The sequence below is a fragment of the Glycine soja genome, chromosome 6 (assembly GCF_004193775.1).
Source record: "Glycine soja cultivar W05 chromosome 6, ASM419377v2, whole genome shotgun sequence".
NCBI lineage: Eukaryota > Viridiplantae > Streptophyta > Magnoliopsida > Fabales > Fabaceae > Glycine > Glycine soja.
The window spans coordinates 46122800-46150556 of NC_041007.1; the positions used below are offsets into that span (position 1 = coordinate 46122800).

The following is a 27757-nucleotide window of genomic DNA, read 5'->3' on the forward strand; positions in this document are numbered from 1 at the left end:
TTCAACTAAAAGCAAGAAGAATTACTTGAGTGTTTTCTCTTGTCACATACAAGTCATCTAAGAAGAATTACAAGATCATCATCACAATAACAAGATGAGTTCAGGAATTAGAGCATGGAGTGTGGCAGCAAGTGTTGGAATTGTGGAGGCCTTGAAAGACCAAGGCATATGCAGGTGGAATCATGCCTTAAGATCAGCTCAACACCATCTCAAAAACCATGTTGGCTCATTCTCTCAGGCTAACAAGCTTTCTTCTTCTGCTATGATATCCACAACACTAAAACATGAGAAGGCAAATCAATCAGAAGAGTCTTTGAGAACTGTCATGTACTTAAGCTGCTGGGGTCCCAACTAGATATCATAAGCCCAACAACAAAATATTCTTTTCTCTTTTCAATTCTAGGAATCAAGCAAGCTTAATTAGTCTCAAATGATGATGAGTATTGAAAGAATATTGCTTGTCTTTATGGCAGTCATTATGTAAATTTTGATATTGATAGTGTTGAGCTGTTGCCAAATTTTATTTGTAGTGTTCTTTATGGTAAAGATTGGCAAATAACTCGTTTATCAATTGTGATTAACTCGTGTACTTACAGAAGGCTCTTTTTCATTCATTTCAGCAATCTTACTCAAGATATGGTAAAGATTGGCAAGTAACACGGTTATCAATTGTAATTGTAAGTTCATTAATTAAAAGACAGAACATCACAAACTATTCGGTTTGATTTTCATGTATAAAAAAAATTTTGATAACTTTATGCCTTTATATTTTATAAATCTTTGGATAAATTGCATTTCCACACCTTAAATTTAAATGATATGGTATTCGAAACCTCTTTTTTTTTTCTTATCCTTACGCAATCATCCTCAATTAGTCAAATTAGGAAAGGCTAGTCACAAATTAAAAACAAAATCTGTGTTGACAAAATAGATACGTAATGTTACGTTCTTATATAAATTTTTTTAAAATAAAACTGAATCAAGTAAAATATAAAAAGAAGAAAAGAAGAAGAAGAATAGAACAATTCGACGTAAATTCAAAGAAAATGTAATTTTCCGTAATAACTAACAAATTATTTTATAAAAGTGATTACAGCCATATAAATTTCTAGTTGAGGGTAAAATTGTCCCTTTTCAAATTCTTCTTATATTATCTTGTTAGTAAATAATATGCAGGTTTGATTTTCAATTTTTTTCTTGGCTCGTTAATATGTAAATTTTACTGTAATTTTGCTTTACCAAAATAAAAATCTCCTTGTAATCATCAAACTCGTCATGGCAAAGTTCCTCGCAAATAGATTCCCTGACCCTATTGATTGTCAAATTCTAACAAGGAGATGGTATTGGTAGGGTCCAAGCTTTGAAGGAACTGGTTATGTTACTTAGTGTTATTGTTCAATATACTTATTTACTTGCATTGTTTTTCTTTTTATATCTCTATAAAATCTAATTCTTTCCTTAACACTACCTATATTGATTGTACTGGTTATGTAAGGTCTCCGCATAATTAAATGTCAAATAATATGTAAGGGTAATTTAGTCTTATTATATGTTGATTTTATATTTTCTTTTGTCTCTTATACATTCGGACTTCACCTTTTTGTTGAATAGAGCTAAATCTCTTCATCTTTATTTTTACATTCTCTTTCTCCCTTGAAAGACCAAGGTATATGCAGGTGGAATCATGCCTTAAGATCAGCTCAACACTATCTCAAAAACCATGTTGGCTCATTCTCTCAGGCTAACAAGCTTTCTTCTTCTGCTATGATCTCCACAACACTAAAACATGAGAAGGCAAATCAATCAGAAGAGTCTTTGAAAACTGTCATGTACTTAAGCTGCTGGGGTCCCAACTAGATATCATAAGCCCAAAAACAAAATATTCTTTTCTCTTATCAATTCTAGGAATCAAGCAAGCTTAATTAGTCTCAAATGATGATGAGTATTGAAAGAATATTGTTTGTCTTTATGGCAGTCATTATGTAAAGTGCCTAAAGTGGCATGGTTTAATTGATATCACAAGATGCAAAGTTAGCTGCACTTATTAAGTGAGACTAATTAATTAATTAACATATAGGCTCTCAACAAAGGGTCCATTTTCAATAATTCAATTTGCTTCCCGTGCCGAAAAAATCGCTGGCTTTCCTTGCCATTGGTTTCAAAAAACTTTTGACATTTACCTTAAACTCAATGAGAATTGTACATGGCAACACATTAGTATTCATTGCAAGCTATCAATATATAGTTCAATATTTTATTTAGGTTAAATATGTAATGATGAACCTAACTAGTATGATTTATTAAAATGAAATTGCTCTCTTCGACATTCTTCAGTTTACCGAGTAAAATAATTCACACTTGGGCTTGGAACTCTTCACAGGAATTTGCAAGATTTAAAAAAATTCTCTCTATATTTCAATGTGTCGCGGTTAAAAAAATTATAATCTCACTTGATTATACTTTATTTTATTTCAGAAACAGCTAATAAATCATACTAAGACATATCAACAGCGCCATGCAAGGCATTTCATAGTTACTTCACAGAATCAAGCAAGATGTTTACATTAACATTGTACTTTTCTAAAGAGTAGTTCGACCATGGTGTTTTGGAAGTCATTCTTCCACTCTTACACGTTTGAACTTTGAACAATCTCTCTGAAGTGAACTTTTTCAGCAGAAAAAAATATCACACCTGAAAACCAAACAAATGGCCAAAATTAGGAATAAAGACTAGCCTTTTATCATTTAATATATCTAATAACGAAGCTGCAATAATTTATACAAAATAAAAATGTTTTCACCAATAAAAATGCTCACCTCAGGAGTTGTGACAATGTTGTATGTATACATGTATATAATTTATATTTGTTTTACGGGAAAGATTTCTTCATATACTATTAGGGCATATGATCTATCTCCGATCTTTCTTTTCTTTTTTATTCCTTGCAGGGTTTGTGAGATTTTAAAAAAATTAAACACTTTTTCATGCGCTAAACAACTAGCTAATTATGGATTTCATCTCACACCACTTCTCTTTACAACCTCTATCTTCTAGATTTTACTCTTAAGTTAACTTTGTTCAACAAAGTACTTTAATTTGTTGAGGAGTTGTGGAATTTTGTGAAGTAGTTAATCTCATAATAATCTAATTCAACAAGAGGATTTCTTTAGCGAATTAAAAATTCTTATAGGAAAATCTTCTACACAAATTCCACAACCCCTCAACTAATTAAATTACTCCGTTAAACAACGATAATTCAAGAATAAAATCTAAAATATAAAAGGTAGTAAAAAGAAGTATGTGTGAGATGAATTCTATAATTACCTAGCTCTTTAGCACATAAAAACGCATTTAATTTCTTTAAAACCTCGCAAATCCACTGCAAAGAAAGGGAGAAAAAAAGAATGGAGATAGTTCAGATGCCCAAGAGTATTATTGTTGCCAGTATTGGAGCTATGAGAGGCTTTGAAGGATCAAGGGTGTTTGTATAGGTGGAACTAGGCTGTAAGGTCAACTCAAAATTGGCTTCAAGTGAATGTTATTGGGACCTTGAGGATGGTCATGAACATAAGTTTCTGGGATTGGGGTATTGTAATTGAAAAGAAAATTATTTGAACAAGGATATGATAGAATAAACTGCAATACTACTCAATGAAGAAAAAATTGGGTGTAAAATGAGATGAAAGCTATGTCTTATATAGATGATTTTCACTGCCCAAGACACTTCAATCTGAGTTATCTTTGAAAAATACGTTGCATTCAAATCACAAGTTGTAGTGTATGACGTTACTTTAGACTCAAAAGATTGGTGTTACTTAAACATTTTTATGAAAAAAAGTAAAACATAGACGTTAGCATAAATGTTTTAATTAATATTTAGGATATTAGTATGCCAAATATTGAATAATTTATTTAATTCCTTAAAAAAGAAGCGGTTTCATTAATATAAGATGCCAAAATAGTGTGCGTTTTGTCTTTATTTTACATTATTTTAAATGAAGTCATAGTATGGGTGTGGTTGGTTCTTCTTTGCCAGCTATAAAACTGAGTTGGTGTTTTTTTGCCACCTATGGCAATTTATTTTTATTAAATGTGCAATATTAATATAATATAATTTTTTATCTTTTAATATTAATTAATTAATTAATTAAAATTAAATGGATGAATGAATAAAAAATCATTACGAAAATTAATTTTTTAAGTCGATGAATTGATTCCCTCTCCTATGTATTTCTCAGCCAATGAGGAATTCAAAGTCATGTATTTTTTAAAAAAAAATATTTGTCGAGTTGGGTTGTTTTTCTATTAAGTATTATTTTAGTTTTCTCTGAATAAAATAAAGTATTATTTGAGCATATAAACACAGTGAACGTTTATTTTAGGTTTTGAAAGGGTAAGGATTACTAAGTCGTCATATTTCATTATTCTCTTTATTTTATTTTATTGTAAATGAGAGCGGCTAAAACCCCAAAGAAACAACAATCAAAGCCCCGAGGAGAAAACGTGGAAGAAGCATATGCTAAAATAGCAAAATATAAAAAAGAAGGAACAACTCAAAAAATCTTTAGGTGGCCCTCCATGGAATAAACATAATTAGCTAGCAAATTCCCATCTTGATTAGTCTCCCATAAAGTATCAACCAACAAGCTAAAATCTAAAAAACTCGTATAAGATATTATTGTGTTTATATGAGTGGAAATTGTTTATTTAATGGAAGAATTTATGTTAAATTCTTATTATGTGTGCAAAAAAAATTTGTATTAGTGAAAATCAATCGCCACAAGTGGAATCAATTTTTAACCAAATGGATTGGAAGACATGAGAGATATCTCATCCAGCACAAAAATAAAAACCAACAAGCGCGAATCATGAGACTCGGAACAACCGTGATCGTGACAAAGGAGAGATCAATCACCATTGAGAATCTCATTCCATAGTGAATGCTACATAGCTCAAAATGAGTCTACAATATCCAATATTTGCCACAGAAAATAAATTTAAACAGAACCCTTGTGATCTTGAAAGACACCATCATCAGCAACTGCTTGGCTTGAATTAAGCTTGACCGAACCATCACAGTAAAGTTCAAAAATTAAAGGGTGGTAAAAAGAGATGCATGTGAGATGAATTCTATAACTACCTAAACGAAAAACATGTTTATTTTCTTTAAAACCTTGCAAATCCACTGCAATGGAAGGGGAAAAAATGCAGATAGTTCACATGCCCAAGAGTATTAATTGTGGCTACTAGTACTATTGGAGCTATGAGATACATTGAAGGATTAAAGGGTGTTTGGAGGTGGAACTAGAGTGTAAGGTGTTATTTTCACATCATTTTAAAATTGTCTTCAAGAAATTGTTGTTATGACCTTCAGGATGGTCATGAACATGAGTTGCTGCGACTCTACAAATATGATGCAACCGTTTCAATATGAGGTGTATGTAGGGTAATTAAAACAATATTCCTGTAATTTGTGTTGGGTATCTCTTATACCTTTTTATAAATATATTTCATATATCTTTGCTGATTAAAAAAACGAGTTGCTGGCATGGGACTGGGGTATTTTACTTGGAAAAATTGTTAAAACAATAATATGATAAAATAGATGGCAACTGTAATGTTAAATAAACTGTAACAGTACTTCTTAAAATGAAGAAAATTCTGTGCCTAAAGTGGCATGGTTTAATTGATATCACAAGATGCAAAGTTAGCTGCACTTATTAAGTGAGACTAATTAATTAATTAACATATAGGCTCTCAACAAAGGGTCCATTTTCAATAATTCAATTTGCTTCCCGTGCCGAAAAAATCGCTGGCTTTCCTTGCCATTGGTTTCAAAAAACTTTTGACATTTACCTTAAACTCAATGAGAATTGTACATGGCAACACATTAGTATTCATTGCAAGCTATCAATATATAGTTCAATATTTTATTTAGGTTAAATATGTAATGATGAACCTAACTAGTATGATTTATTAAAATGAAATTGCTCTCTTCGACATTCTTCAGTTTACCGAGTAAAATAATTCACACTTGGGCTTGGAACTCTTCACAGGAATTTGCAAGATTTAAAAAAATTCTCTCTATATTTCAATGTGTCGCGGTTAAAAAAATTATAATCTCACTTGATTATACTTTATTTTATTTCAGAAACAGCTAATAAATCATACTAAGACATATCAACAGCGCCATGCAAGGCATTTCATAGTTACTTCACAGAATCAAGCAAGATGTTTACATTAACATTGTACTTTTCTAAAGAGTAGTTCGACCATGGTGTTTTGGAAGTCATTCTTCCACTCTTACACGTTTGAACTTTGAACAATCTCTCTGAAGTGAACTTTTTCAGCAGAAAAAAATATCACACCTGAAAACCAAACAAATGGCCAAAATTAGGAATAAAGACTAGCCTTTTATCATTTAATATATCTAATAACGAAGCTGCAATAATTTATACAAAATAAAAATGTTTTCACCAATAAAAATGCTCACCTCAGGAGTTGTGACAATGTTGTATGTATACATGTATATAATTTATATTTGTTTTACGGGAAAGATTTCTTCATATACTATTAGGGCATATGATCTATCTCCGATCTTTCTTTTCTTTTTTATTCCTTGCAGGGTTTGTGAGATTTTAAAAAAATTAAACACTTTTTCATGCGCTAAACAACTAGCTAATTATGGATTTCATCTCACACCACTTCTCTTTACAATCTCTATCTTCTAGATTTTACTCTTAAGTTAACTTTGTTCAACAAAGTACTTTAATTTGTTGAGGAGTTGTGGAATTTTGTGAAGTAGTTAATCTCATAATAATCTAATTCAACAAGAGGATTTCTTTAGCGAATTAAAAATTCTTATAGGAAAATCTTCTACACAAATTCCACAACCCCTCAACTAATTAAATTACTCCGTTAAACAACGATAATTCAAGAATAAAATCTAAAAGATAAAAGGTAGTAAAAAGAAGTATGTGTGAGATGAATTCTATAATTACCTAGCTCTTTAGCACATAAAAACGCATTTAATTTCTTTAAAACCTCGCAAATCCACTGCAAAGAAAGGGAGAAAAAAAGAATGGAGATAGTTCAGATGCCCAAGAGTATTATTGTTGCCAGTATTGGAGCTATGAGAGGCTTTGAAGGATCAAGGTTGTTTGTATAGGTGGAACTAGGCTGTAAGGTCAACTCAAAATTGGCTTCAAGTGAATGTTATTGGGACCTTGAGGATGGTCATGAACATAAGTTTCTGGGATTGGGGTATTGTAATTGAAAAGAAAATTATTTGAACAAGGATATGATAGAATAAACTGCAATACTACTCAATGAAGAAAAAATTGGGTGTAAAATGAGATGAAAGCTATGCCTTATATAGATGATTTTCACTGCCCAAGACACTTCAATCTGAGTTATCTTTGAAAAATACGTTGCATTCAAATCACAAGTTGTAGTGTATGACGTTACTTTAGACTCAAAAGATTGGTGTTACTTAAACATTTTTATGAAAAAAAGTAAAACATAGACGTTAGCATAAATGTTTTAATTAATATTTAGGATATTAGTATGCCAAATATTGAATAATTTATTTAATTCCTTAAAAAAGAAGCGGTTTCATTAATATAAGATGCCAAAATAGTGTGCGTTTTGTCTTTATTTTACATTATTTTAAATGAAGTCATAGTATGGGTGTGGTTGGTTCTTCTTTGCCAGCTATAAAACTGAGTTGGTGTTTTTTTGCCACCTATGGCAATTTATTTTTATTAAATGTGCAATATTAATATAATATAATTTTTTATCTTTTAATATTAATTAATTAATTAATTAAAATTAAATGGATGAATGAATAAAAATTCATTACGAAAATTATTTTTAAGTCGATGAATTGATTCCCTCTCCTATGTATTTCTCAGTGAGGAATTCAAAGTCATGTATTTTTAAAAAAAAAATATTTGTCTAGTCAGGTTGTTTTTCTATTAAGTATTATTTTAGTTTTCTCTGGAAAAAAAATAAAGTATTATTTGAGCATATAAACAGTGAACGTTGATTTTAGATTTTGAAAGGGTACGGATTACTAAGTCGTCATATTTCATTATTCTCTTTATTTTATTTTATTGTAAATGAGAGCGGCTAAAATCACAAAGAAACAACAATAAAAGCCCTTAAGAGAAAACGTGGAAAAAGCATATGCTAAAATAGCAAAATATAAAAAAGAAGGAACAACTCAAAAATCTTTAGGTGGCCCTCCATGGAATAAGCATAATTAGCTAGCAAATTCCCATCTTGATTAGTCTCCCATAAAGTATCAACCAACAAGCTAAAATCTTAAAAACTCATATAAGAGCTAATGTTACCACCAGGCACCAGCAATTGCAACTTTTTTTGGTTTCCTCTTTGGTGCGGTTTCATGGCTGAGGAACATATTAATCGAAGATAATTCTCCACCGCGTGTCATAGTCATCCAAGACTCTCTTCAATTACTTGGGAATGGGACCATTCCTTGCATCACCCTTTTGCTTGGTGGTAACCTCACTCAAGGCTTGAAATCATCAAATGTCAAACCGCTGACCCTGATCAGCATCATCATAGCTCCACTTTTCTTACTACCTGTTATTGGTTGATCTTTTTTTTTTTTTTTTTTTTACTTATGACAATGATGTGGAATATCTACCAATTTCGTCAAAGAATTTGACTAATCAACTTTAATGAGATTTCTCATTCAAATTATATTTTTCTTTTATTCACAAGACTCGAATTACTTAAGAAAATGAGTCCAATAACACTCGAATCAACAACTCGTTGGTATCCTTTATTTCAGTATGTGCTAGTGATGCAGTATGCCATGCCACCAGCTATGAATATTAGTACCATGGCTCAGCTGTTTGAAGTAGGAAATGAAGAGCGTTCAGTTATCCTCTTGTGGACATATAGTGCTGCAGCCATAGCACTCACTGCCTGGTTAACATTCCTCTTGTGGCTATTTCTTAAGGTGTCTTCAGTTCCTGGCTTCACTGCCTCTGAAGCCATCAGAATACTTTTCCAAAAAAAAGAAAACTCGTCAAAAGATCAACTCTTCTATGCAGAACCATATATTATGGCTGTGTGGCTGACAATTTTATACAGAAATTCTCTTTCACCCCTTTTGTTCTAGTCAAGGTCACATAAAGAAAGAAGAATGGCATGCTTTCAAATTTGAGTGAAATTTTGGCAATGCTTGACCCATGCCACACAACAAAGAAGTTAGCAGGTTGAAGTGTTTTGGCTTTCATGTCCCCTTTTAATGTAGTTCCCCCTCCATTGAAAAAAGAAAAAAGTTCACCTAAACAAAAGATATCCGGTTAAAGATTCTTATTATTTTTATTAAAAATAAATAAAAGAGAGGATTGTTAGACCGAATGTCTAAAACTTTTATAATGTATCTTTAGATAAGTGAGTTCATTCTTTGAATATAGACTATATAGTGGAGTTATTTTAATGCCTTAAAAAAAGTTAAGCAGAAAACAAGCAATTCAATCATCTCCTCCCAGAAACCGGGGGTATGCATTAGTATATTGATTTTATTAAAAATAATGTATCCTTGATTTGATATCCTAAGATGCAAACCGTGTGCGGGAGTAGTCTCCTACTAGTGATTAGTAAAACCAGGTGCAACTAACTAGCTGGTGACACTTTAGTGAACTCACATGTCATGTGGTCCTACAAAAACCACTGCCTTCACATGCCACTGCTTTTTCCAAATATTAGGCATGTGTTTCACCTCTACCTACTACTTTCCACTCTATATATAACTAACCCCTTCTCTCCAATTTTTTTCATCCAACCAAACATGCCAGTTTTCTTACGTTATACTTTTACAAATCAACTTTGGTTGTTTTCTTCTGTCATCCCAGAAAAGCAAGGAACTAGTAGAAGATGAGTTCAGCACAGAGAGCTTGGATTGTTGCAGCCAGTGTTGGAGTTGTTGAGGCCTTGAAGGACCAAGGGGTGTGTAGGTGGAATCACACTTTGAAGTCAGATCAACATGTCATAAAGAGCCATGTTGGATCATTTTCACAGGCGAAGAACCTTCTTTCCTTTTCTTCTTCTATGGTTTCCACCTCTTAGAAAAATGGCACTTCTTCACTCTTGTCAGTGTATGTATGACAATTAAATTATATCTTTAACACAAAAGACAAAAGAAAATGAGAAAAAATGGTGATAAAATAAGTGATCTCTAGAGATAGAAAAAAATAATAATATAAAAATATATTATATCAATAATATAACTTTAATCTAAAGGTGTATATTTGCATAATTTTATTGCACGATCAAGTAAAATGTTGTTTTTTTATGAAAAGAAAGTATCTAGGGTGAAGTCTTCTTCCAATATTTTTGTTTATCTATAAGAATTAAAAACATGTATCATGGGGGTTTATAACATTCAAGCGGATCCAGATTTTTATAAATAAAAAGTAAAGATTCAATTATCATGTACATTAAGATTCGGATAAAAAAAATGCTATTTTTTCTCGTTCTTAACATATTTAAAAAATAATAATGACATTTAAAAAAATTTAATATTAAATATTTTACTATTAATGGCATTTTAACTTATTTAAATATTTTTAAGTTCTTTAACCTGTGTTGCCTAAAGGCACACGCCATAACAAAATCCAAACTTTATCTATAAAAAAAATCCAAACAAAATAACGTTAATGGAAGTCATGACTTGTTAAACTAGTTTGTTGTTGCTTCTCTTCTCTTATAAGGGATATCTAATTCGTTTTTCTCTCTATCTTGTGGCTGCGAAGGGTGCTGAAAGCAGGTTGATATTGTTATATATATAAGTGGAAGAGGTTTGAACAGTTGCAAAGAAAATTTGCAAGTCGTATCACCACCTCTTTTTTAAAAAATTATTTGAATAAACTCAGACTTAGATTTAGGTATATGTATATTTTTTTTCTTTGAATAAAAATTATATGTATATTTCATGAAAAAAAGTATAAATATACCTAAATTTGAGTATATATTAGTATTTTTTATTTTTGCAATCAGGAAATATTTTTTTAAAAAATTATTTGACAAAACTAATTTTCCTTTAGGTTGACTTATTTTAAAGTAAAGTTGTCTCCAATTCTGAATTAATGATGAAACTGAAAATTAAACCCATATCTTGATTAAAGAAGGTAAATGTCAAACCACTGTATACTAACATATGTATACTGGTTTCCATCTTTTGGAGTCAATTACGATAGCGAAGTATTTTATCTATCTAGCAAAGTCCAAGCTATTCAAGGATAAGGCTTAGTCAATAATATCTATTTGGATAAACTCTTTTATAATTATTTATAAAAAAAAAAACTTCTCTTATATCTAATTATAATAAATTTGGAAAAATTTGATGAAAGAGTTTCATAAAAGTAAGAGTATATAAACAAAAGAGTTTAACTTTTATATTATCAATCAATAAAAAATTTTAATTAATAAAAAATTAAAAATAAATATTATAAAAATTAATCAATTTACGTACCACATACATAATAGTTTGTTATTTGATGTCATGGATCATTTTCTTTTTAAACAAAAGACAAACTGAGACATAAAATATTTAATAAAAAATGAAAAGATTTTCTAATGACAAAAAAAAATCATAGGATTTATATAAAACGAGATTATTCTCGTTTGCATTCTTCAGTTTACCAAGCAAAATAGATTCACTTGAGCTTGAAAATCCTGACAGGAATTTACAAGATTAATTAATTTCTGTCTATGTTTCAATATTTCGTGGTAAGAAAATAATAATTGCTTGATACTTTTATTTTAAAAACTACCAATAAATCCTACTACGACATATCAGTATATAGTCGTATAGTCGTGCAAGGCATTTCTTAGTTGTTTCACTGGAATAAGCAAGACGATGCTTACATTAACATTATACTTTTCTAAAGATCGAGTAGATGACCATGACGTTTTCTAAGTCATTTTTCCACCTGTACATGTTTTTTAAGACGATGTTTACATTAACATTATCATCTAATTCATATTTAAGAAACTGATTCATTTAAATTATACAAAATAAAAAATTTTCCACTAATAAAATTAAAATACCCACCCCAGGAGTTGTGACAACATTCTATATGCATACCATATCAGCTATATTTGTTGTATTCAAAAGATTTCTTCATATACTATTGGGGTATATGATCTAACTCCAATCTTTCTTTTCTTTTTTATGATATTTTCTTCCTTGCAGGGTTTGTGAGGTTTTTTAAAAGAACTAAAGTCATCTTCATGCGCTAAAGAACTAGTTAATCTCACATTAATTACTTCTTTTTGCAACATCTATCTGTTAGATTTTATTCTTGAAATGGTATCATATAATTGCAGGAAATGCAATTCATACTAAACAAAAGTGTTTTGTATCCCTCCAACACAGGATTTAGTACCAATACATTTGAAATAAAAGTCAGATTACTACTACAAGTCATAAAATGCCAAGATTAAGAGACAAAGTAAAATCAAAATTCAACATAATAGATTAAAACTGCACCTTCTACACCAGAGTGATAGATACCAAGACCAGCCCAATACACAACCATTCATGGGTGTCAAGTCATACACATTCAGATAAACGGGTGTTTTGCCAGGTCCATAGCCAGCTGAATTGACTTTGCGAAATAAAGAAAAACGGGTCGCCGATTTTCCTTTCAAATGAAGTGGTACAATAGATTTCCATCCTTTCTTAGACTTGAATTTCTTCTTTCCCTATAGGGAACACCGGCATAGTACATGCATGCAACAAACATGTAACCACAAGCATGTCTGTTTACGTTCACATCTTCAGTTAATAAGAACAGAAAACTGTTTGGTAAACTAAGATTTTGCCATTCATTTCTTTTCTAAAGACAATCAACTCATTCGTTCATTTTAAAAGTTAAACAACTTAGTTATATAAGATAAATTGATACAGGAAAATCCAATTAAAGATACATTCAGATTTGATAAATGCACTATTTTAAACGGAAAAAACAAAACACCTTACATATTGATACAGACTCCGCAGGCTTGCATACATGTTAGACAAATTTAGTATTCAATTTAACTTCACCGATCAATTTTAGTAATCAGTGAACATCTCTCTCTTACTTACTTTGCTGGAAAAAGATTGTCAAATTATAGCAAAAAGAAAATCATAACAAACTTTATGTGAGATATGATAACTCGAAATGACAAGGGAATTTTGAGCCCGAATCACTTTGCTCCCCCTCAATTTTACAAGATCTTCCAAACACTTTCCAGAAGCAAAAAGCCCAAAAAGATTGTTAATTTCAGTGCAAATACCTTCATGGCCACAAATGCATGAAGCAAAATCAGAAATGAGGAGCATATACATAACAGAATCAACATGATGATGATGATGACGACGATGAAAGAATGGAACTTGCAAGTGTTTTTTATTTCTGAAAAGGGTTAAGAGCAACCAAATCAAGCAGGGCATAAACTAGAACCAGAAGGGGAAGGTTCCAGCTTCAGATCTAGCACAAGGAAGAGTACAATACAACAATGAAACTAGTGAAAAAGTAGTGGTACAGAAAAAAATGGTCCCAAGATGCCAATGCAGCAACTGCAGAAAGAAACAGTGACCTCAAAAGGCAGAACCGAATATTATTACAAATTACTGAGTGCAGAGAAAGAAAATGAGAAAAAATGAAGAGGTTACAGCTGCAAGTTGAAAGCGTGTTGCCATTATTGAGAGAGAGAATAAAAAAATCGATGAAATGAAGTGAAGACTCAGATTGAGACGTGCAAAGGATCATAACTGTGGTTTGAGACTGAAAGAAAGAGAGAAAAATCAAAAAACAAGAACACACAACAACCAACCTGAGGTTTAGGAAATGGGAGCGTTGACCTCTCGCTACCACTCTAGAGGAGCTCATCTTCGTCGCTGTCTCTGGTGGAAGGAGAAGACGGAAACGGAAACCATGTTCCTCGTGGGAGGAGATATTTTGAGTGGAGCTAGGGCACAAATAAAGGAGTATGAAGAGAAGGGCATGTAGATTGAACAATAAGTTCAGGATATTAATTTGAAAGACAGTTTTAACAAAATGGTTTTTGATTATTTAATTTTTAAGATAGTTTTAATAAAATCATCTTTGACTACTCAATATTTAATATGGTTTTTAAAAAAATCATCATACCTCTCATGTTATTTATAAAATTATTAGGCGTCACATTCTAATATAATTTTATAAGAACGACACGTTGTACAAAATCAATTTTTTAATAGTACTTTTTTACAAAGTAAGTCAATTTTTTAATAGTACTTCATTGAACAACTGTAATTCAAGAATAAAGTCAAAAAAAATAAAAGGTGGTAAAAAGAGATGCATGTGAGATGAATTCTATAAATACTTAAACGAAAAACATGTTTATTTTCTTTAAAACCTCACAAATCCACTACAAAGGAAGGGGGAAAAATGCAGATAGTTCACACGCCCAAGAGTATTAATTGTGGGTCCTAGTACTATTGGAGCTATGAGACACATTGAAGGATTAAAGGGTGTTTAGAAGTGGAACTAGAGTGTAAGGTGTTGTTTTCACATCATTTCAAAGTTGTCTTCAAGAAATTGTTCTTATGACCTTTTAAGGATGGTCATGAACATGAGATGAGTTGCTGGGACTCTACAAATATGATGCAACCGTTTCAATATGAGGTGTATGTAGGGTAATTAAAACAATACTCCTGTAATTTTTGTTGCGTATCCTTATATCTTGTTATTAATATATTTTATCTTTACTGATTAAAAAAAAATGAGTTGCTGGGACTGGGGTATTTTAGTTGGAAAAAATTGTTAAAACAATAATATGATAAAATTAATAGATGGCAAATGTGATGTTAAATAAACTGTAACAGTACGTCTTAAAATGAAGAAAATTTTGAGCCTAAAGTGGCATGGTTTAATTGATATCATAAGATGCAAAGTTAGTTGCACTATTAAGTGAGACTAATTAATTAACATATAGGCTCTCAACAAAGGGTCCATTTTCAATAATTCAATTTGCTTCCCGTGCCGAAAAAATCGCTGGCTTTCCTTGCCATTGGTTTCTAAAAACTTTTGACATTTACCTTAAACTCAATGAGAATTGTACATGGCAACACATTAGTATTCATTGCAAGCTATCAATATATAGTTCAATATTTTATTTAGGTTAAATATGTAATGATGAACCTAACTAGTATGATTTATTAAAATGAAATTGCTCTCTTCGACATTCTTCAGTTTACCGAGTAAAATAATTCACACTTGGGCTTGGAACTCTTCACAGGAATTTGCAAGATTTAAAAAAATTCTCTCTATATTTCAATGTGTCGCGGTTAAAAAAATTATAATCTCACTTGATTATACTTTATTTTATTTCAGAAACAGCTAATAAATCATACTAAGACATATCAACAGCGCCATGCAAGGCATTTCATAGTTACTTCACAGAATCAAGCAAGATGTTTACATTAACATTGTACTTTTCTAAAGAGTAGCTCGACCATGGTGTTTTGGAAGTCATTCTTCCACTCTTACACGTTTGAACTTTGAACAATCTCTCTGAAGTGTACTTTTTCAGCAGAAAAAAATATCACACCTGAAAACCAAACAAATGGCCAAAATTAGGAATAAAGACTAGCCTTTTATCATTTAATATATCTAATAACGAAACTGCAATAATTTATACAAAATAAAAATGTTTTCACCAATAAAAATGCTCACCTCAGGAGTTGTGACAATGTTGTATGTATACATGTATATAATTTATATTTGTTTTACGGGAAAGATTTCTTCATATACTATTAGGGCATATGATCTATCTCCGATCTTTCTTTTCTCTTTTATTCCTTGCAGGGTTTGTGAGATTTTAAAAAAATTAAACACTTTTTCATGCGCTAAACAACTAGCTAATTATGGATTTCATCTTACACCACTTCTCTTTACAACCTCTGTCTTCTAGATTTTACTCTTAAATTTACTTTGTTCAACAAAGTACTTTAATTTGTTGAGGAGTTGTGGAATTTTATGAAGTAGTTAATCTCATAATAATCTAATTCAACAAGAGGATTTCTTTAGCGAATTAAAAATTCTTATAGGAAAATCTTCTACACAAATTCCACAGCCCCTCAACTAATTAAATTACTCCGTTAAACAACGATAATTCAAGAATAAAATCTAAAAGATAAAAGGTAGTAAAAAGAAGTATGTGTGAGATGAATTCTATAATTACCTAGCTCTTTAGCACATAAAAACGCATTTAATTTCTTTAAAACCTCGCAAATCCACTGCAAAGAAAGGGGGAAAAAAAGAATGGAGATAGTTCAGATGCCCAAGAGTATTATTGTTGCCAGTATTGGAGCTATGAGAGGCTTTGAAGGATCAAGGTTGTTTGTATAGGTGGAACTAGGCTGTAAGGTCAACTCAAAATTGTCTTCAAGTAAATGTTATTGGGACCTTGAGGATGGTCATGAACATAAGTTTCTGGGATTGGGGTATTGTAATTGAAAAGAAAATTATTTGAACAAGGATATGATAGAATAAACTGCAATACTACTCAATGAAGAAAAAATTGGGTGTAAAATGAGATGAAAGCTATGTCTTATATAGATGATTTTCACTGCCCAAGACACTTCAATCTGAGTTATCTTTGAAAAATACGTTGCATTCAAATCACAAGTTGCAGTGTATGACGTTACTTTAGACTCAAAAGATTGGTGTTACTTAAACATTTTTATGGAAAAAAGTAAAACATAGACGTTAGCATAAATGTTTTAATTAATATTTAGGATATTAGTATGCCAAATATTGAATAATTTATTTAATTCTTTAAAAAAGAAGCGGTTTCATTAATATAAGATGCCAAAATAGTGTGCGTTTTGTCTTTATTTTACATTATTTTAAATGAAGTCATAGTATGGGTGTGGTTGGTTCTTCTTTGCCAGCTATAAAACTGAGTTGGTGTTTTTTTGCCACCTATGGCAATTTATTTTTATTAAATGTGCAATATTAATATAATATAATTTTTTATCTTTTAATATTAATTAATTAATTAATTAAAGTTAAATGGATGAATGAATAAAAAATAATTACGAAAATAAAAGCCCCAAGTCGATGAATTGATTCCCTCTCCTATGTATTTCTCAGCCAATGAGGAATTCAAAGTCATGTATTTTTTTAAAAAAAAATATTTGTCGAGTCGGGTTGTTTTTCTATTAAGTATTATTTTAGTTTTCTCTGAATAAAATAAAGTATTATTTGAGCATATAAACACAGTGAACGTTGATTTTAGGTTTTGAAAGGGTAAGGATTACTAAGTCGTCATATTTCATTATTCTCTTTATTTTATTTTATTGTAAATGAGAGCGGCTAAAACCCCAAAGAAACAACAATAAAAGTCCCGAGGAGAAAACGTGGAAGAAGCATATGCTAAAATAGCAAAATATAAAAAAGAAGGAACAACTCAAAAATCTTTAGGCGGCCCTCCATGGAATAAGCATAATTAGCTAGCAAATTCCCATCTTGATTAGTCTCCCATAAAGTATCAACCAACAAGCTAAAATCTAAAAAACTCATATAAGAATTTATTTTGTTTATATGAGTGGAAATTGTTTATTTAATGGAAGAATTTATGTTAAATTCTTATTATGTGTGCAAAAAAAAAATTTGTATTAGTGAAAATCAATCGCCACAAGTGGAATCAATTTTTAACCAAATGGATTGGAAGACATGAGAGATATCTCATCCAGCACACAAATAAAAACCAACAAGCGCGAATCATGAGACTCGGAACAACCGTGATCGTGGCAAAGGAGAGATCAATCACCATTGAGAATCTCATTCCATAGTGAATGCTACATAGCTCAAAATGAGTCTACAATATCCAATATTTGCCACAGAAAATAAATTTAAACAGAACCCTTGTGATATGGAAAGACACCATCATCAGCAACTGCTTGACTTGAATTAAGCTTGACCGAACCATCACAGTAAAGTCCAAAAAATAAAGGGTGGTAAAAAGAGATGCATGTGAGATGAATTCTATAACTACCTAAACGAAAAACATGTTTATTTTCTTTAAAACCTTGCAAATCCACTGCAATGGAAGGGGAAAAAATGCAGATAGTTCACATGCCCAAGAGTATTAATTGTGGCTACTAGTACTATTGGAGCTATGAGATACATTGAAGGATTAAAGGGTGTTTGGAGGTGGAACTAGAGTGTAAGGTGTTATTTTCACATCATTTCAAAATTGTCTTCAAGAAATTGTTGTTATGACCTTCAGGATGGTCATGAACATGAGTTGCTGCGACTCTACAAATATGATGCAACCGTTTCAATATGAGGTGTATGTAGGGTAATTAAAACAATATTCCTGTAATTTGTGTTGGGTATCTCTTATACCTTTTTATAAATATATTTCATATATCTTTCCTGATTAAAAAAAAATGAGTTGCTGGCATGGGACTGGGGTATTTTACTTGGAAAAATTGTTAAAACAATAATATGATAAAATAGATGGCAACTGTAATGTTAAATAAACTGTAACAGTACTTCTTAAAATGAAGAAAATTCTGTGCCTAAAGTGGCATGGTTTAATTGATATCACAAGATGCAAAGTTAGCTGCACTTATTAAGTGAGACTAATTAATTAATTAACATATAGACTCTCAACAAAGGGTCCATTTTCAATAATTCAATTTGCTTCCCGTGCCGAAAAAATCGCTGGCTTTCCTTGCCATTGGTTTCTAAAAACTTTTGACATTTACCTTAAACTCAATGAGAATTGTACATGGCAACACATTAGTATTCATTGCAAGCTATCAATATATAGTTCAATATTTTATTTAGGTTAAATATGTAATGATGAACCTAACTAGTATGATTTATTAAAATGAAATTGCTCTCTTCGACATTCTTCAGTTTACCGAGTAAAATAATTCACACTTGGGCTTGGAACTCTTCACAGGAATTTGCAAGATTTAAAAAAATTCTCTCTATATTTCAATGTGTCGCGGTTAAAAAAATTATAATCTCACTTGATTATACTTTATTTTATTTCAGAAACAGCTAATAAATCATACTAAGACATATCAACAGCGCCATGCAAGGCATTTCATAGTTACTTCACAGAATCAAGCAAGATGTTTACATTAACATTGTACTTTTCTAAAGAGTAGCTCGACCATGGTGTTTTGGAAGTCATTCTTCCACTCTTACACGTTTGAACTTTGAACAATCTCTCTGAAGTGTACTTTTTCAGCAGAAAAAAATATCACACCTGAAAACCAAACAAATGGCCAAAATTAGGAATAAAGACTAGCCTTTTATCATTTAATATATCTAATAACGAAACTGCAATAATTTATACAAAATAAAAATGTTTTCACCAATAAAAATGCTCACCTCTGGAGTTGTGACAATGTTGTATGTATACATGTATATAATTTATATTTGTTTTACGGGAAAGATTTCTTCATATACTATTAGGGCATATGATCTATCTCCGATCTTTCTTTTCTCTTTTATTCCTTGCAGGGTTTGTGAGATTTTAAAAAAATTAAACACTTTTTCATGCGCTAAACAACTAGCTAATTATGGATTTCATCTTACACCACTTCTCTTTACAACCTCTGTCTTCTAGATTTTACTCTTAAATTTACTTTGTTCAACAAAGTACTTTAATTTGTTGAAGAGTTGTGGAATTTTATGAAGTAGTTAATCTCATAATAATCTAATTCAACAAGAGGATTTCTTTAGCGAATTAAAAATTCTTATAGGAAAATCTTCTACACAAATTCCACAGCCCCTCAACTAATTAAATTACTCCGTTAAACAACGATAATTCAAGAATAAAATCTAAAAGATAAAAGGTAGTAAAAAGAAGTATGTGTGAGATGAATTCTATAATTACCTAGCTCTTTAGCACATAAAAACGCATTTAATTTCTTTAAAACCTCGCAAATCCACTGCAAAGAAAGGGGGAAAAAAAGAATGGAGATAGTTCAGATGCCCAAGAGTATTATTGTTGCCAGTATTGGAGCTATGAGAGGCTTTGAAGGATCAAGGGTGTTTGTATAGGTGGAACTAGGCTGTAAGGTCAACTCAAAATTGTCTTCAAGTAAATGTTATTGGGACCTTGAGGATGGTCATGAACATAAGTTTCTGGGATTGGGGCAGTGTAATTGAAAAGAAAATTATTTGAACAAGGATATGATAGAATAAACTGCAATACTACTCAATGAAGAAAAAATTGGGTGTAAAATGAGATGAAAGTTATGTCTTATATAGATGATTTTCACTGCTCAAGACACTTCAATCTGAGTTATCTTTGAAAAATACGTTGCATTCAAATCACAAGTTGCAGTGTATGACGTTACTTTAGTCTCAAAAGATTGGTGTTACTTAAACATTTTTTATGGAAAAAAGTAAAACATAGACGTTAGCATAAATGTTTTAATTAATATTTAGGATATTAGTATGCCAAATATTGAATAATTTATTTAATTCCTTAAAAAAGAAGTGGTTTCATTAATATAAGATGCCAAAATAGTGTGCGTTTTGTCTTTATTTTACATTATTTTAAATGAAGTCATAGTATGGGTGTGGTTGGTTCTTCTTTGCCAGCTATAAAACTGAGTTGGTGTTTTTTTGCCACCTATGGCAATTTATTTTTATTAAATGTGCAATATTAATATAATATAATTTTTTGTCTTTTAATTTTAATTAATTAATTAATTAAAATTAAATGGATGAATGAATAAAAAATCATTACGAAAATTAATTTTTTAAGTCGATGAATTGATTCCCTCTCCTATGTATTTCTCAGCCAATGAGGAATTCAAAGTCATGTATTTTTTAAAAAAAAATATTTGTCGAGTCGGGTTGTTTTTCTATTAAGTATTATTTTTGTTTTCTCTGAATAAAATAAAGTATTATTTGAGCATATAAACACAGTGAACGTTGATTTTAGGTTTTGAAAGGGTAAGGATTACTAAGTCGTCATATTTCATTATTCTCTTTATTTTATTTTATTGTAAATGAGAGCGGCTAAAACCCCAAAGGAGAGATATCTCATCCAGCACAAAAATAAAAACCAACAAGCGCGAATCATGAGACTCGGAACAACTGTGATCGTGACAAAGGAGAGATCAATGACCATTGAGAATCTCATTCCATAGTGAATGCTACATAGCTCAAAATGAGTCTACAATATCCAATATTTGCCACAGAAAATAAATTTAAACAGAACCCTTGTGGTCTCGAAAGACACCATCATCAGCAACTGCTTGGCTTGAATTAAGCTTGACCGAACCAGTACAGTTTATACTGACTGTTACAAGGAGGGTTCCAACAAATGGAGGTGGAAAACTGTTGGAATTTAAACATTTTTAAAACTAACTAAATGGTGATAACTAGTTTCAATGACATCCACTTGACAAATGTAAAAATCTCATAATACCTGGTTAAGAACCAATATATCATTGTTCGGTATTATTGTATTCGGTTTGGTTAAGTAAAATTCGGGTTTGAGGTTTGTAAATGAAAAAAAATATGATTGAGAAAAAAGATCTTATTAAAGGTGATAAATTTGATTTTTTTCAACGAAAATTAGTTATCAGCAAAGCAGATAAATATTTTACATCGATGTAATAATGACCCAAAAAATTAAATAATTAGAGAATAAATCTAAAATAGTTATCACTAATCAATAGTTCTTAGCTTAATTACTGTTTTAGTCCTTAAATTTGAGAGTATGATTTGTTTAGTCCTTAAAATTTAAAAATAATTATTTTGTCTCTAACTTTAGCATTTTGTTTTTTAGTTTCTGATAACTGCTAAATAATTGTATTTTGATAGTAGAAAATTAGTCAAATATTGGCCTGAAATTAATTATTTAGCAGTTATTTGTGATTAAAAGTTAGAAAATTAATTAAATTGAATTTTTGGGTGCAGATATAAAAATTGGAGGTGTAACAAGCAAAAAGGGCAGAAAAATTGAAGAAAAGAAGAAAATTTGAAGAAGGCCCAATCCAATACGCGCGCTCAGCGCGCGTCACGGGCTAAGCGGGCCAGGAAGTACACGCGCTAAGCGCAGGGTGTCACGCTAAGCGCGCCTACGAAGGCCCAAAGCCCACTTCAGCAGCTATAAATAGAGAGTCAGTCCAAGGGACAAAACACACCACCACAGAACCCCCTCTCCTAGGGGTTTCATTTACTCTTTTTTTTTTTCTTTCACCCCCTTCTCATTGTAAAGCCCTCAATGGCCATGAGTGGCTAAACCCCCTTAGTTAGGGCCTGACAGGCCTAGAAGCCAATGTGATGTATGATGTACTCTTCACTATTTATCAATGCAATACCAGGTTTTTCTTTTCCGTTTTTACCTTGCATACTCATCTTTATATTGGTTAGATGCTCGGGAGAGGGTAACTTCTAAATAAAATTTAAAGAAGATATGCATGCATTAGTGTTAGGGGTTAGACGCTTGGGAGAGGATAACTTCTAATAGAACAAGAAGAAAAGATATCATAATAAAATCATTGTTAGGCATAGAGTGATTGCATTATGCCCATGCGTCAAAGCAAACATCTAGAATTAGAACTTCATGCATTTTATCTATTGAGTCTTTGCAAAGGCATTTGGGAGATAGATAGGTAAAATAGGCTGGCCAATGTGAGGCATCAGGGGCAAGTAAATGAATAGATGTGGGTAGGATAGAATCACCCGAATTGGTAAAGAAAAAAATCATAAACTCATACATCCTAGGCAGACAAGGCAAGTCAGTTCCTAACACTATTTTATCTTGAATTTATCTTTTTTTATCTAAATCTTTTATCTTTCTTATCTTTCACTTTTCTAATCTTCTTCCTTTTTCTTTATCTTTTAATTTTATCTTTGATCTTTTCATTTATCTTCTAATTTTATCTTTTCTTATCTTCTATCTTTTTCTATTTTTTATTTTAAATTTATTATCTCTTGCTTGTAGATTGAGTTTGTATTAATCTAAGTACAAACAAAGTCTCTGTGGATTCGACACTCGGACTTCCGAGTACTTTACTACTTGTGACAAATTTGGTACACTTGCCAACGAGTTAACAGTTTCTAACATAATAAATTGACATTTTATGACAATTTTTGGTACTTTGTAACAATTTTAAGATGCAAATTCAAACGAATAAAAACTACAAACTAATTTATGGCAACTAAACAATGCTACAAAATATCAATTATTATGTCAAATACTACAATTTGTCAAAATTCAGGAAAAAAAAACAATTTTAAATTTAGGAACTAAAAAATGCATATATTCCAAATTCAAAGACTTAAATAGTAATTAAATCTTGTTTTAAATTAGTTTTGATACCAATAAAGACCAATTTCTATACTTATTTTAGAAGGTGTTGGAACCAATTTTGCAAGAAAATGAATTGATTTTTTTAAATTAAATCATAATATTGATTCATTCTAATTATGCACTTTGTAATTATCACAAAGTGCTAAAAATCATTACAAAATACTAAAAATCATCATAAAGTATCAATTTATTATATGAGGGGCTAAAAAACAATATATCAAAAGTTAGGGACTACAAAAATATTTTTAAATTTCAGGGATTAAAAGAGTAATTAAAATAATTGTTTACAGAAAATAATTAATTTTGATCTTGCAATCAATTAACATTAATTAAGATTCTATAAAGATTAAAATATACTTTTTATCCTTGTGAAATACCCAAAGTTCATTTTAGTCCTTGAAATTATTATTTTTTATGTCTGTGTATTTCGTTCTTGTAAAATTAAATATGTGACTTTTTGATTGAAAGTTAAATATGAACAAATCCAAACTTAATGATATTTTTTATTTAAATTTTAAAATATAATTTATGGGGATTAAAAACTATCATGTGAATCCAGAGGTTCTTCGTATGTAGATTTAATCTTGATTTTTTGCCACCATTGACGTTCCGCCGCATTCGTGTCGCAATTACAGCAACATCAGCCTCGATCAAAATTTAGATCACACCAGTGAAGCGCTACAACCAGCATCGTCATCACCATCGTGTCTTCTACGGATAATGTAGGCATGGATGGAGATGGAGGGGTGGTTGAGGAAGCTGACGATGGAGAGAGGACGATGAGGATTGGGTTGGCGTCGTGGATATGTTTTAACACGTGGCGGAGTTTAATTGGCTAATGGACCAACATATTTTTACAATTAATAGGTAGTTTCGAATAAACCTAACTCTAGCTCTGATTAAAAAATAATATTATAATTTTGTATGGATGAAAAATAGATGAAATTTTTTTTACGACTAAATCCAAACTTTGGTATTTTAACGGGAAAAAAATATTTTTAATCTTATACAAACTTATAGCTATTAATAAAACAAAAAATTTAAAATTTAAAAAATCAAAGCGAGAATTATTTAGGCATAAGGGGATTTTTTTTTCTCTATTATATTTTATTTTAATCAAAGCATAAAATATAATAGATTTAACTACAAATTTTCCTATCTAAATATTATTTTATGAATTTTATCATTGAAGTTTTTTTATGCCCTTATCCATCATTTTTTTCTTTTAAATTTTACATATTTTATTGATATCTTAAATGTGTAATAAAGTATTCATGTCTCTATGTAAATGATATCATCTTATCATCAAAGTTTTCAAAATAATGTTATTTTGTTAACAATATGTCATTGTTAGGTATTATTGTATTCGGTTTGGTTAAGTAAAATTTGGATTCCAAGATTGTAGATGAAAATAATATGATTGAGAAGAAAGATCATATTAAAGGTAATCAGTCTGATTTTTTCAACGAAAATTAATTATCAGAAAAACAGATAAATATTTCACATCAATGTAATAGAGACCCAAAAAAATAAATAATTAGAGAGTAAATACAAAATAGTTATCACTAATTAATAGTTCTTAGTTTAATTATTGTTTTAGTACTCGAATGAGAATATGATTTGTTTAGTCCTTAAAATTTAAAAATATTTTTTTGTCTCTGACTTTTAGCATTTTGTTTTTTAGTTTCTAACATAATAAATTGACATTTTAACTTTGTAACAATTTTAAGATGCAAATTCAAACAGATAAAAACTACAAACTAATTTATTGCAACTAAACAATGCTGCAAAATATCAATTTATTATGTCAAATACTACAAATTTTCAAAATTCAGGAAAAAAACAATTTTAAATTTAGAAACTAAAAAATGCATATACTCCAAATTCAGAGACTTAAATAGTAATTAAGTCTTGTTTAAAATTAGTTTTGATACCAATAAAGATCAATTTTTATACTTATTTTAAAAGTTGTTGAAACCATTTTTGCAAGAAAATGAATTGATTTTTTTAAAATTAAATCATAATATTGATTCATTCTGAATTTGTATTTTGAAATTGTCATAAAATGCTAAAAATCATCATAAAATACTAAAAATCACCATAAAGTATCAATTTATTATATCAGGGATTAAAAAATAATTTATCAAAAGTTAAGGACTAAAAAAGTATTTTTAAATTTCAGGGACTAAAAGAGTAATTAAAATAATTGTTTATAGAAAATAGTTAATTTTGATCATGCAATCAATTAACATTAATTAAGAGGATAATTTTATAAAGATTAAAATATATTTTTTATCCTTGTAAAATACCTAAAGTTCATTTTTAGTCCTTGAAATTTTTTTTATCCGTATTTTGTTCTTGTAAAATTAAATATGTGATTTTTTGATTCGATGTTAGGTATGGACGAATCCAAACCTAATGATATTTTTTATTTAAATTTTAAAATATAATTTTAGAAACTATCATGTAAATATGGAGGTTCTTTCTATGTGGTTCTAATCTCGAATATTTTTTGTGAACGCTGATGTTCCACCGCATGGTGTCACAATTGCAACAACATTGATCTCGATCAAAATCTAGACCATGTCAACAAAGCATTACAACCAGCATCGTCGTCACCATCGTGTCCTCTATGGATGATATAGGCGTCGATGGAGATTAAGGAATGGTTGAGGAAGCCAGCAATGGAAAGAGGACAACAAGAACTGGGTTGGCATCCTGGATGAGAGAGGGGTATATGTTTTAACACATGACGGAGTTTAATTGACTAATGAACCAACATATTTGTATAATTAACCGGTAGTTTCAAACAAACCTAGCTCTAGCTCTCATAAAAAATTAGCATATTATAATTCTCTAGAGATGAAAAACAAACAAAAATTCTTACAATGTTAAATTTAAACTTTGGTATTTTAACGGGAACAAAAGATATATTTTAGTCTTTTACAGACTTATAGCTATTAATAAAACAAAATTTTTAAAATATAAAAAAAACGAGAACTATTAAAAGCATAAGGAGTAAAAAGATATTTTAGACTTTTTTCTCTATTTTATTTTTAATTTAATCAAAACATAAAATACAATAAATTTAATTACAAATTTTACTATCCAAATATTATTTTATAAATTATATTATTGAAGTTTTTTGCCCTTATCTATCATTTTTTTTCTTTTTAATTTTTACATATCTTATTGATCTCTTAAATGTATAATAAAGTGTTGACGCCTCTATATAAATGATGTCATCTTATCATTAAAATTTTCAAAATAATATTATCTTGTTAATAATATGATAATAAAATACATAAAAATTAAAATATGATGATAAAATATATGAAAAATAAAAATTAAATGATAAATATGTGTAAAAATTAAATATATAATAATAAAATGAGTTAAAAAACTTCGATGATAAATTTTGTAAAATAATGATAGTTAAACTTAATAAAATGCGTGGTTAAGCCTAAACAATAGGAATTAAAACTGCATATTTTAGAATAATAACAGATTAAGAGAATAAAAACAGTAGACAGAATTAAAAATAAGGAGGCGAAAGTATAATTTAAGCCTCCAAAATGTAAAAATAAAAGCGAATTTGCTGGAACTTTATGTTTGGTTTGGCAAGCAACGGTGCCACGTAAAGTTAGATAGCAATAATCAAATACACGTGTTGCTATGCATGTAACTTATTCTGAATCACAGCCCATTGTGTTCCCCAAAACCACACTGGTTTTCCCATTTCCATCATTGCTATTCTCATGTCATGTGCTTCCCAGTATATAAGGACCACCTCACCTTCTTTTCATTTCCTCATTCATTCACAAATCTTAGTTACTTTATCAGTATCATTCATTGTCACTACGATTGTTCTAAAAGCAATTATTACTCTTGAGAAGAATTAAAAGATCATCATCACAATAACAAGATGAGTTCAGGAATTAGAGCATGGAGTGTGGCAGCTAGTGTTGGAGTTGTGGAGGCCTTGAAAGACCAAGGCATATGCAGGTGGAATCATGCTTTAAGATCAGCTCAACACCATCTCAAAAACCATGTTGGCTCATTCTCTCAGGCTAACAAGCTTTCTTCTTCTGCTATGATCTCCACAACACTAAAACATGAGAAGGCAAAGCAATCAGAGGAGTCCTTCAGAACTGTCATGTACTTAAGCTGCTGGGGCCCCAACTAGATATCATAAGTCCAATAAGAAAATATTCTTTCTCTTTTAATTTCTAGAAATTATCAAGCTTAGTCACAAAGGAAGATGAGGGTTGAGATTTCTGGGGTCACATTGTATAGTATTTAAAGTTTGTTTTGCTCATGTGACAATCAGTTTGTAAATTTAGATAAATGATAGTGTTTAGCATTGCCAAATTTCATATGTCT

At 30.2% G+C, this 27757-nt stretch overlaps 2 protein-coding genes and 1 pseudogene across 3 annotated transcripts; all 3 read left to right on the forward strand.

Moving 5' to 3' along the window:
* Positions 1 to 27745, forward strand: LOC114417251. Of its 2 annotated transcripts, none has more exons than XM_028382390.1 (2): positions 1 to 74; positions 27280 to 27745. In XM_028382390.1, exon 2 carries the CDS (start codon positions 27300 to 27302, stop codon positions 27558 to 27560), a length of 261 nt encoding a protein of 86 aa, XP_028238191.1. In that variant the 5' UTR covers positions 1 to 74; positions 27280 to 27299; the 3' UTR covers positions 27561 to 27745. The 2 variants fall into 2 exon arrangements, with proteins under 2 accessions (XP_028238191.1, XP_028238190.1); XM_028382389.1 differs by lacking the exon at positions 1 to 74 and adding an exon at positions 27119 to 27223 and having other exon boundaries at positions 27284 to 27745.
* LOC114417252 lies at positions 19 to 589 on the forward strand. The gene has a single exon (XM_028382391.1). The coding sequence runs from the start codon at positions 95 to 97 to the stop codon at positions 353 to 355; it is 261 nt and encodes an 86-aa protein (XP_028238192.1). The 5' UTR covers positions 19 to 94; the 3' UTR covers positions 356 to 589.
* Positions 8350 to 9152, forward strand: LOC114416361 (annotated as a pseudogene).
* Positions 27746 to 27757: the final 12 nt, after the last annotated feature.

Bases quoted from the DNA above. Each gene is read 5' to 3' on its own strand.
- LOC114417252 (XM_028382391.1), top strand. From the start codon at position 95: ATGAGTTCAGGAATTAGAGCATGGAGTGTGGCAGCAAGTGTTGGAATT.
- LOC114417251 (XM_028382389.1), top strand. From the start codon at position 27,138: ATGTGCTTCCCAGTATATAAGGACCACCTCACCTTCTTTTCATTTCCT. The intron at 27,224-27,283 runs TCATTGTCACTA...ATTAAAAGATCA, and splicing joins AGTTACTTTATCAGTATCAT to TCATCACAATAACAAGATGA.